This window comes from Rhinopithecus bieti, unplaced genomic scaffold (assembly GCF_001698545.2).
Source record: "Rhinopithecus bieti isolate Rb0 unplaced genomic scaffold, ASM169854v2 scaffold_39317, whole genome shotgun sequence".
NCBI lineage: Eukaryota > Metazoa > Chordata > Mammalia > Primates > Cercopithecidae > Rhinopithecus > Rhinopithecus bieti.
The window spans coordinates 591086-603442 of record NW_016816467.1 but is presented as its reverse complement, the minus strand read 5'-3'; the positions used below and the strand labels follow the sequence as shown (position 1 = coordinate 603442).

Sequence of the window (12357 nt, the reverse complement as noted above, 5' to 3'; positions counted from 1 at the left end):
TATATATATATATATATATATGGTTGCCTACAATCTCTTCCCTTTTAGCTTGCATCACTAAAAGGAAGAATCTAGGTGTATATATAACATAAGGAAAAGAACTAAGGAAATAAAATGTGGTTTCATAGATAGTTACTGCAGTTATCCACTTCACACTATGAGTTGGAACAACCTCCTCTAAAATTTTATTTGTAAACAAACACCTATATTTTAATTGCACAATGCATGCTTAATAAAAAGCCTAAGAAAACATCTAAAATCTCTCCCCGCCAAAATAGTACACATAATCCCATCAACAAGACATGACCAATATTCATATGGATATTTCAGTGAATGTTTCGATGATGTCTAGGTGTATGCACACACACACACACACACACACACACACAAACGTGTGTGCACATATACACAACGCAGTGAATTTCAGCAGTAATATGATCTTTAAAATTGAGGGAAGGACCTGTAGTTTATTTTTCTCAGCCTATTAAATGACCAGCACAGTGTCTGCTTAATAAATATTAAATAAGCAGTTTGTTGAATGAAGCATGTAAACAGTTTTCTTCATTAATGAATTCGATTACTTCATTGTTAAAATATTTTAAAACAAACAGTAAAAGTAAAGCAAGGACAGAAATATGTGATCTCCATTTAGAAGACTTAAACTTTGATCTCAGAAGAAAAATAAGACATGAAATTGCTGCAGGATTTTGTTTTCCTTTTAATGCTGGCTATCCTTTTAACCTTTCAAAAGAGGTCTCCTAAACCCAATTCCACTGCCTCTCCAGCTCCACTCAATAATAAATAATGTTTCCCATTCTCACTACATTTGATACAGTTAATCTTGTTGGAAAATATAAGGGTCAAAGACTTTGTACATTTCTGCTCAAGTGTGTTCAAATATCACTGATCAAATCTAAATCTTGGTGAAAAGTCTTCTGTTGTCTTTTCTAGAATCAACAGTTTATATTCCAGAGGCAGAATACAAAATAGAAGAGGACATTGGGGAACTTTTGATTCCAGTAAGACGATCTGGAGATGCAAGTCAGGAACTAATCGTCATTTGCTCCACACGTCAAGGTATGAGGCTCTGCGGGGTCCTGTTTGCAGGAATAAGATGATGAGAACAGGACTGTGGTAATGCTGGGAGTAGCACAGGGGGTGAGCAAAGCAGAGTTAAGATGCTGGACGCGTGGGCCCCTCATCATGCACGCCCTGCTGCGAACCCCCTTTGCTGACTCTGCGCAGGTGCCCTACTGCTCTTAGCTGGTCTCCTCAACCAGGGATAACACTTTATTCAAAATTGGGATTAAAATAACTATTTTAACTACCCCACGAAGGGGCTAGTCAAATGAGACATTTGTGAAAGTCAAGTGAGACATCTTGTGTCAAAAGAGTTTATATATGCTGGTCAAAAAATTATAAATTAAAGATTCTTATTTGTAATAGCATTGCCTCTGGGCAATATTGTAAAATAGTCTGTATATACTACTCAGTTTCTCTTCTCCTCCTCTCTCCCTATCTCACAACCACAGATACCCCCCAACCATGAGTTCAGGCATCTTTGCAACCAAAACAAGGTTTCATTCTTTTTGACCACCTCTATACAGCCAGATTTAGCTGTCTCATGTCTCATCCCCTCAGGATCATATTCTCTAACATCTCATTAGTAACTATGTAGAAAACGAAAATTGAGGAAATAAATGAAGACCACTCAAATGACAAGAAAAGGCTATTTATTTAGAGCTTGCTGTAGTATGTCAGCCACCATCACTTGCATGTGAGAGAGACTCGCCAGCAGGCAGAAGCATGAGAAAGCTTTATAGTGGAAAAAGGAAAGGTATCAGGTATGCCCTGATTGGAAGCTGCTGGCCTGGGAATCTGGAGACTGGCCCAGTAGAAGCAGGCATCCTATATGATTGGTTAGGAGGGCATATTTGGCTCTCTCTGCTTGGTCTTAAATTAGAAGTGGGAGCAGAAATCAGGGAAGCTGGCAGTTATTGAGTAAGTCTTGACCATTTGATTGCTGATTGCTACAGAGGTGGTGGCTTGGCTTCCTGGACTCATTGCTGCAGCTGTGGGTCAGAGTTCTCTTTTTATGTATGGTATGGCCACTGTCCCTTTGTACATTCAGTCTCTCAAAATCAATGCTCCTACTTGTTGATATGTCAGCAAGGGAGAATTTATTCCTCCAGCTTTTCTTCCTCTCCTAAACAATGTTTTTTTGTTTGTTTGTTTGTGTGTTTGTTTGTTTTTTAAGTAATACCCCCACAACATTGTTTGTAAACACTGATGGTGCACTAATCATTTAGCAGGGACAGGCAGTACCTTGGCAGATGGAAACTTTAATGGTAGGGCCTTGAGATCCCCAGCAAAACACAGCGTAAAACTAGTTGCCTCCTTCACTTACCTGTAGCCATGTTTAGTATTTGTGAATTATTAGTAACATACAAAGCATGAGTCTGCTTTCCATTGCACTGTGTATGTAGCTCATGTTCATTTTATTTGTGAAAATAAGTAATTGTTAAACATTTACCTTAACATGACTTCCAGAGAGTTTAAGTAACCAAATTGAACTTTCATCCTATACATGGGGAGTAGGTGAGGACAAATACCACAATGGCACACGATATGAGTATAAGAAGATTTCAACATTCATGTTTGTAATTCTGTTACTGGCCAGGTTCATTCTGCTTGTGCATAGCAAGCCAATCACTGTGGTAACAGGTTTTGCAAAAGAGAAAGCAATTTCCTTCACAAGGCCACCATACAAAGATACAAGAGAATGAATCAAAATTCATCTCTTTGAAAAGAGGGTTTGGGAGTACTTATGAAATAGAAAGCAGGGTCTTCTGAAGCATGGGGAAAGGTGATTGGCAAGTAGGGAAAGTGAAGCAATTGGGGTTTCTGTGCAAAACTAATTAAGCTACATCGTTCTTCATAGGACACGTATGCACAAAATGGCAGTGTCAGCATAATCTGAGGTTGCAGCTTTTGGCCCTCTGACATCAAAAGATCACCCTTTGGGCACTGGAGCAGGCCCAGTTAAAGGGTCAGTGGTCTCAACAGCTTGAACTGGACAAGAGCTGCCCCCTAGTTCCTGGAAAACAATTTAAGCAACATTACTATAGTGCCCCAGTCAGAGATGTTATCTATAAGGATGCTAGTGGGAGTTTAGTTATGTATTGTTTGGCTAAGTGATTTGCAAGTGGGAGCTTTTTGTTGTTGGTTTCTTGGTAGGTGGGGGGAGGATTTTGAGACAGGGTCTCACTCTATCACCCAGGCTGGAGTGCAGTGACTCCATCACAGCTCACTGCAGGATCAAACTCCTAGGCTCAAGCCATCCTTCCACCTCAGCCTCTGGAGTAGCTGGGAGCTGGGACTACAAGCACCAACCAATATGCATGGCTAATTTTTAAATTTTTTTGTAGAGATGAAGTTCTCACTATGTTGCCCAGGCTGGTCTCGAACTCCTGGCCTCAAGCGATTCTCCTGATTTGGCTTCCTAAGGTGCTGGGACTACAGGTGTGTGCCATCCTACTTGGCTGCTAATGGGATTTTTAAGATAAGCGATAAGTAAGCTGTTAAAAGCAAGCAAGGAAAGTTAAATTTGGCAAACTTAATCAGCTTAGCCCTCAGTTTCAGTTCCAGCAAGAGGTATGCAAGAGTCAAGATGCTACCATGCATACAGTGGCTTAGTGTTCCAGGAAGGGCCCCGACCCTGTTATATCCTATTTTTTTTTCCTTTCTTTTTTTTAACCACAAACATGAAAATACCTTCTTATGTGGGGATCTGGGGGTCAAGGCTCAGGTGTCAAGCAGTCTGAGTTGTGCACCAGCTATGCAGGGAGTTTTCCAGGCATGCCAGCTTTCACATCTGGAAATCATGTGGGAAGTTGGATTACATAAGGGAATCCTATGAGAAGCTAAAGTTAGGTGTAGCCCCCCCACGTGGGGAAGCGGCACCGCCCCATCGTAGCTGACTCCGTGCCAGACACTCTGAGCCTCCCTATTCATTTGGATGGTCCTTCCGCAGCATACCTCTTCCCAAAGGAAGAACAGACAGACCCTCGGTGAATTCTTCCAGCTTAGCAATGATATATGATCTATCCAACTGGGCTGTTCACCATCTCATCTCTTTCATTCACATCTAAGAGACCTTAGCACCATTGTCTGCTGGACACTTTTGTTGTAGACAGAGAATATGCCACTAATACAAGAAGAAGCCCAGCTTGAAGCCCAGAGCAAAACATTAGTACACTTTCTACAATAGCTAGTCTGTCCAGCCTCAACCACACCCCCTCGCTCCCACGCACTTGCCCATTATTGCAAGACCCAAACTAGAGCCCCAATGCACCAGCGGAAGAAAGAATTCGGCACATCCTTTCAGTGATCAGCTAGCTAAGGAGAAAGGCCTCAAGGAGTACCTCATCTAGCTTGTTTTTTTCTCCTCTTCACTTTTTCCTTCCCAAACAGAGTAAAACTAGCTTAAACGCAAGAGTTGCTAACATTATATGGAGCTGGCTATATCTGGTGCTTTCAAGAGGAAATCTTAGTTAAAGAACAGGCAATAAGGCTGTCTCTGGATATATAGCCAAATGCAACAAACATGAAGATCTTGAAGATGCATTACCAAGGTTTGTCCTTGTAGTGGTTTTAAATATCTTAAAATAATCTGTTTACTGCCAAATCCTCTGTCTTCCAGGGCAGAGGAGAATTTATTTTTGTTCCTCTTCTCAACCTTGGCACCATTAATGTTCTGAATAACTATTTATTGTGGGGGCTGTCCTGTGCTTTGTAAAATGTTAAGCCGCATCCCTCCTCTCTATATACTAGACGCAAGTATCTAGCATCTAGATGCATCCCCCACCTCCATCTGTGACCCCCAAAAATGTCACCAGACATTGCCAAGTGTACCCTAGCAGGTAAAATCAGCCCAACTCAAAACTATTGCTCTATAATGAAATGTTTTAAGCACAAGGATTCTTTAAGTAAAGACTTGCAAATTAGACATTTCTTGGCCCTATTTCATTCTTAAGAAAAATCTCATTCATCTTTTTCTTCTCATTAGTCACTCTCTTGTTAAAAAACTGCCTTCTTGGAAGGAACAGCCAATGAAGAGCAAACCACAGAACCGAAAACCAAATGAGTAGGAACAGCATTGAATCATCCTGTGGTTTTTGGTCAGGCCCAAGTCAAATATGTTGAGGTTTTCAACTACTCTATCCAGTTAAAAAGAACTGCGTAGTAAACCACAAGCCATGGACCCTGCCCCACTTCTCTGATTGGACTTTTTCTCTGGGTCATCTCCTAAGATGGAGGTAGAAAGCAAATAATTCTTTTTTTTTTTTTTTTTTTTTGAGACGGAGTCTTGCTCTGTCACCTAGGCTGGAGTGCAGTGGTGCGATCTCAGTTCACTGCAAGCTCCGCCTCCTGGGTTCATACCATTCTCTGGCCTCAGCCTCCCATGTAGCTGGGGTTACAGGCGCCCGCCACCACGCCCGGCTATTTTTTTTTTTTTTCTAGTTAAGATGGGATTTCACCATGTTAGCCAGGATGGTCTCGATCTCCTGATCTCGTGATCCGTCCGCCTCGGCCTCCCAGAGTTCTGGGATTACAGGCGTGAGCCACCGCCCCGGGCCAAAAGCGGATAGTTCTTAAAGGGTTCCAAGCATGTCCAGGTGAAAGACTTTCTTCTTTCTTTCCTTTTAAAAAAGATTCTCTGTGTTGGTTTATTTAGTTGTAGATGTGTTCATAGGTTATAGAAGTTATACTTTGCATCTCAGACAGTTTGCAGGGATTATCATTTTCTGTTCCTGAAGTACAAATCACATGGTTTAAAAGTCCCCTTACTGCAGGTTTTCTGGGGGTAAACTCTCACCATTTTCTGTTTATCAGAACATGTCTTTATTTCAACTCCAGTCTTGAAAATCTAGGTTGGCAGTAATTCTCTCCTAGCATTTTAAAGTTATTATTCCAACATATTCTGGCTTCCATTGTTAAGAAGTTTGTTTTTCATCTAAAAGTCGTCTTTGTAGAGATGTTTTTTTCTATGCATCTAAAATCTTACATGTATTTGATTTGAATCTGTGAAAGATCTGAGGGATTCACTTGAAAATGCTTTCCTCCAAGAAAAGTTTGCTTTGCTTTCCAGGATTCAGAGGGTACTACTGCTCTAGACACACTCCTGCAGCCCTGTATGCTCAGGCGTAACCATAGCTTCCGGGTCAGCTCTGTGAGGTGCCCTGTGCCTAAGGCCTGTCTCCACCTGCAATGGTGATAGTGCACCTGCTCTTGGGGGGATACCACCTTCTGAATGAGAATCCCTTCTGTGGGTTATGGGATTTCAGGTTGGGGAGGGTTTTACGGTTCGTTTTAGGTATTTTAATTTCAATTTTGTTTTGTTTGTGGGTTTTTTTTTTTTTTTTTTTTTACACTTGACGATATTCCCTACTTCCTGTGAGAACAGAAAAGCCAGAATCATTATTTTTTTCTAGTTGTTTTTTAATGTACGGGCATCCCAGAGTACCTGACTGGCCAGTCTGCTGGAAACAAAAGTCCCAAAGTCCCCTCTAGATAGATGCTCCCAGGATGCTCCAACCAAGCCTTTGCTACCCTCCTCCTCTCTCGTCTGGTTCTCCCATCTCCCTTGAATCATCAGCACTCCTGGGGCATGAAGTGACTTGTGCCTGGGGCTGGAAAAGCCTCCTGCTCCAACCAGCTGTTAGCTGCTGCACTTTAAAAAGGGTGATTGCTTGTCTTGCTGTCCTATTAAAATGTACATATTAAAAGAAAATAGTGTGTTTAAAAGAATTTATAATCAAGTCATCAAGTAACTAAAGACAATGTGAGAAAGTAAAAAATGCCCCAGGCTGACTATCAGGAGATGGGTCTTTGACTCGTTGGCTATCATGGGGCATTCTCTGCCTCAATTTTCTCATTGATAAAATGCCCTGGCCACCTCATAATCAAACAGCATAATATAATGATTTGATTACCCTTTAGTGTAGTGCATTAATAGGACTTTCTCTCTGATTTTAATATTTATGATTTTTGTAAAGCAAGTGTAATATGTAGCCACAGAGACTGAGCCATAAATACTCTTTTGTAAATAAATAATTAATTTGTAAAGTAACTTCACAAATTCTCAGGCTGCCAGTGAGGTGAGGGAGGCCTGGACAGAGGAAATCGATGCCATCATCATCGTGGATAGAGTGGTATGCTGGATCCAGCTAGTAACTGCTCCTAAAAGCTGATTCTGTGTACCTTTTCCCTACTCTGTGCTCAGTGACTTCACATTGATAGTTGAAGCTGGCTATGGTGGGAATGTTAATACAACAAAAATCAGCAATAATTGCAAATCAGCTTTCGTGTGCCTTGTTTGGAGAGCACATCGCCATGCTAAAGGATGGAACTCCTAGGTTAACATGAAATGAATCTTTGGTTCTAACCCTTAATTTTGGAGAACTAAACCCATACCCATTAAAACTGTCATCCATCATGCCTCATAATCTACCTCTGCACAAATATGAATCTTCTTTAATATTTCTCACAAAGATGCTATGCACTACCACTGGTCAAGCCACCCAAACAAGGCTTGAGACCCAATAAGTGTCTTTGATACCAACCTGGAAATCATACATTTATACCCCTTGAAACCTCTTCACTGTTAAATACGGGATATATACAGACCATCGCCAGGGACCTTATCTTTTATCTCAGAATATATTTAATGTTTTCAGAACAGATTTTTCCAGTCCTGAGGATTCTTAACTTGCTACAGATAAAATATTGTTTGTTTTTTAAGTAAATGAATATCAGTATTCACATTCTTAACTATTGAATATAACTGCTCAAAGAGTTGCCCAAAGTAAATTTTCTAGAATCCTAAAAGGAATGTTCCATTTAGATCAACTGAATTTTTTTATTAAATACAATTTACTTAGACAACTTTTTTCACCAACTCTTGTTTAAAAATCTTGCCAAAACATATTGTCTTGATTTCTGCTTTAGAAAAGTTCAATCACCAAATGATTTTCAAGAAGTATTATATTTCAGTCTTTCATTTAACCCAGAAATCAACCTACTTAAATGTCATATCTATGTCGACCAGTGGATTGGTCAAATATAAAAAAAATTTAACAGAAAAAGAAAAAATCTCAATTGCTTTTGTTTCATGAACTACAAATAAATCATTATTTGAATATTCATTAGGTGATATATATTGACAAAGAGGTTTAATACAGATAGTTATATTTAGTGAAGACAGTGTTAGTTACCATGCAAGTCTAGTGTGTACAGTATCTGCTTTTGACATTTCTCTCGAGGAGTTAACATGCAGTTTCTGACAAGGTTCTTTGTCATATTGCCTGTCATACCAACATAATGCACATTTGATGGCAAGGCAAAATTGAGAACTGTGTTCTCCAAGGTATAGTTCTTTTAAACATCTGGCTCTTTAAAAGACATTCCAAAAGTTGTTTGCTATTTAATCAGATTGTTATAAGAGCTTAAGACCTTTTTTCCCTTTGTCTGTGTGCCCGGGAACACAGAAAGTCTCCCTGACAGTGTATCATCTCATCTTGAGAGCCTTTCTATATTACTAGCCACTTACCTCTTTCCCCATTTAACTGGAGAGTGCCTGTCTTAGGCATTCAGTGATAGCACTATGTCTCACATCCCAAGGGCCAGCCTATCCTGGTTGACTTGAGCATGGAGAACTTTTTCAATCATAGGTTTCCCCAGAGAAGGAATCTCATGAAATAATAAGGTTTCAAAGCATAGACTACCACTGAAACTCAGCTGGCCTCCCCACCAAGTGCTAGTCCCCCTTGTGCCTGTCCATTTTGATCAGTTTCTGCCCTCTGACCTAAAAACACATTTTATTCTCATCAATTCTTCAGCTCTAACAATTTTTATGATTCCAGAACAACAAAACAGTCCATTTGTTACTTCTGAATAATTCTAAAATTTTTGTTCTTTCAAATAAAAAACAATTCTGAAATACTTTGTGAGTCAGTGCCCTTTCGAGCAAAGCATCTGAAGTCAGTTGGAGACCACTGTCATTTTTTAGCAACTTAGATCTATACAGGCAACATGCAGTGATGGACACCAACTTGTACTGATGTTTAGATGACAGTGGGCATTGGGGTCATCATGCATATGTGCATGTACCATAGCTATATGCAAGAAAGACTCTTACAAGACTGGAGCATCCAGTCCAGAATCTCACTATCATCTCCTTATTGCTTCTTATTAAAGTGAGGTATGGTGGGAAATATTTATACTTTTCAAAAACTTCCTATCTGGTATAATAGGTTACTATTTCGTAGTCTTTGTTCTGCCTAAATCTGGTCTGCCTAAATTATTTAAATTACAATGAATACTTTTCTGTCTTTTAGCCCTAAGCCTATTTTTACTGTTTTAAAACTGCAAAATGCATCAAAACCTAGGAATCCTACTCCTAAGTATTTACTCTAGAAAAAAAAAAATTGGGGGGTTAGTGCAAAAGTAATCGTGGTTATTGCTATTAAAAGTAATGGGAAAACCCCAATTGCTTTTGCACCAACCCATATATACCCACTCAAAGACTCGTACTTGAATATTCATAGAAGTATTACTCACAATTGCCAAGAACTAGAAATAACCCAAATTATCAACCAGTAAATGGATAACAAAACTGTGGTATAGCCACACAGTGGGAAACAGTAGTCAGCAATAAAAGGGAAAACATGTCACGGTACATGGATGAATCTCAAAAGCATTGTGCTAAATGAAAGAATCAAAACATATGCTTCATTTGTATGAAATTTCTCATAAAGACAAATAAATCTATAATGACTCAAAGCAGATTTGTTGATTTCCAAGGCCTGAGAGACAGGGAAGGAGATGGATTGCAAGAGACACAAGTCAACTTTTGTGGATGGATGAAAACGTTTTATGATTGTGGTGGTGGTCACATGATTATATGCATTTGTCAAAACTCTTCAAACTGTGCATTTACATTGATGAATCTTAATGTAAGTAAATTATTAAAATAACATTTAAAACACACTGAATCTAAACTGAAATCCTCTAATCAATCTTGTACTCCTTGTAAAATAAGATATAATTTTCTGGCTGTATTATGGTGTGATACAAAGAACTCTAGTTAGGGTGTGTGATGATCAGATTACATAGATGCTGCTCACAGCTATGCCGCTGTGGGTAGAGCACAGCAGGAAAAAAATCTATACTATTTTCATGCTGTGAATTCTCTAGTCCTAATTTCACTGCACCTCAGTTTTCTCATCTGTAATAAGAAATAATTGAGCTAAGCCAACCCTAGCATCCTGTGATCCTGTTTCTTTAGCCCCTGATATAAACAAACCTTATTCAATATACTCTATTTAAAAATCGCTAAATCTAGATCATGTCAAAATACCACAGTCTATTCCAAAAGCTTTCTTCTTACAATATTAATATTTGTGAGCATAAGAGGTAAGTGTGTTGTATCATTCAGATAGCTATTATCTAAAAATGCGTTAAAGAAAACAAACAGGCTTCTTGTTTGGAATTCCATTTCTTCTCAACTTCCCTGTTCCTTCTCATATTTCTGTAGGTTCTGCCACAGGTACGATTTCTTCCACAGTGTTATTCTCTGATTACATCTCACGTCCAGAAGACCACACGAGCATCCTCCACTTTGATAAGAACGAGACACAGAAGACCTGCCGGATCCTGATCATTGATGACTCCCTTTATGAAGAGGAGGAATCCTTCAGTGTTTCGCTGAGGCTGCCAGTGGGAGGACAGCTGGGAGCCAGATTCCCCACCACTAAGGTCACTATTCTCGCTGATCATTATGATGGTAAGTCCATTTCTTGCTTCCCAACCTTTGGCAATGGCTGCCTTCTCACACTTTCCCCCAACAGTTGAAAGGCCAATGTAGCTTAAATTATCTTTTAAAAGAATATTCGATGTTCTTTTATCTCCAAAAACTGTGAGTAGCTGTTCAAATACATAGACATCACCAACACCAATGACAAAACAGCCATGCAGGAAGATTAAATATTTGGGTATGACTTTACTTGACAAAAGAAAAAGCACAGCCCAAGGAGGTGACCTAAGACTTAGAAGGAAGCCAGGGAGAGGACCTAAGTCAAGTATCTAATTACCCAACCAGGACTACCCCAAGAGGACCTTCATCTTAGCAGCACAAGGATCATCCCTCACAGCAAGTGCATGAGTTGTTAAGCGGCACAAGGATAAGATGGAGCCCAGTGTGTCAACATCTGGACCTCTTTTTATGGTTACCTAGCAGGGTGTTTGCTCCAGCCCCTGGGGATCCTAGCTGAAATTTAGCCAGAGAAGAGAGGAGCACCTCATTCCTAAACACCAACCCTCCCCTCCCAGACACGACATAAAGTATCAAGCCCAGTATGATTTTCCTAGGTCTCACCTGCCCTTTCTATAAGGAGCACTTTTAACAGAAAATGGTAATAAAGACAGAGCCAGGATCAGACTGTTTTATTACTACTCTCAAATTAGTTTGACTGCTTCATCTCTCAACCATGCTTCTGTCAGGATTTGAGTGGCTGTGAGTTGCTGAGCTCAGATCTAAGAAGGGTTAGACTGGGCTGTTATTACAGACCCAAAATTAATGTGACTGCTTTATGGATGCACCACAAAGCTTCCATTAAACTGAGAGCTGTGCCAAGAGATAAATATAGATTTGTAAAGTTTGAACAGTTTATACTCTCCAGGTAGGTACGGTAAATTTATCATGTACTACTGTGTTCTGTTTAAAATTATGTCTTCATAACAACCATAGAACAAGGGAAAATATGAGCAAGATTGAAAGTGGTCTTTTGTTTGTTTGTTTGTTTGTTGTTTAATCTCCTAAATGGCTTTGCTTGGGAATATTTCACCCTGTGGACCAGATCTCTGAAATTTTCAGTAGACTAGTTTTGCTCCATTAAAAAGAAAAAAGAATTTTCAAGGACTAATTTCAGTTCCAAAACACATATTTATAAGTATCAAGAGCTAAGGATAAGGATAGGCCCTGAGATCCATGCTTTCTTCATCGTGTACTTTTCAAAAATTTCTTCATTGGAATTAAAACAAAGATTGTTTTTCTTAAAATAATTTGAATAAATTTTCAATATATTCCTTTATGGAAAAGTATAATTGTATATATTTTCTGTTAAACCAGAGAGATAGGAGGAAGTGTCCGATAGGAAAATTAGCCTTGATTTTCCAGTTTCATTAGAAAGAAGTTGTTTTGGAAAGAGAAACACTACTCACATTATCTTATAAAAAGTATCTGCTGATTTCCCAACAGAAGAGAAGTAGAATCTGAGTAAATTTGTCTAGTTGAGA

General features: G+C 39.3%; 1 protein-coding gene across 1 annotated transcript in view; it reads left to right on the top strand.

Annotated features, from left to right (window-relative positions):
• Nucleotides 1–12357, top strand: part of FREM3 (FRAS1 related extracellular matrix 3) — a 114406-nt gene that overhangs the window by 81246 nt on the left and 20803 nt on the right. The window contains exons 5-6 of the mRNA XM_017854910.1: nucleotides 952–1077; nucleotides 10598–10846. Coding sequence (XP_017710399.1) covers nucleotides 952–1077; nucleotides 10598–10846 — 375 coding nt within the window. The remainder of the gene's footprint in view (nucleotides 1–951; nucleotides 1078–10597; nucleotides 10847–12357) is intronic.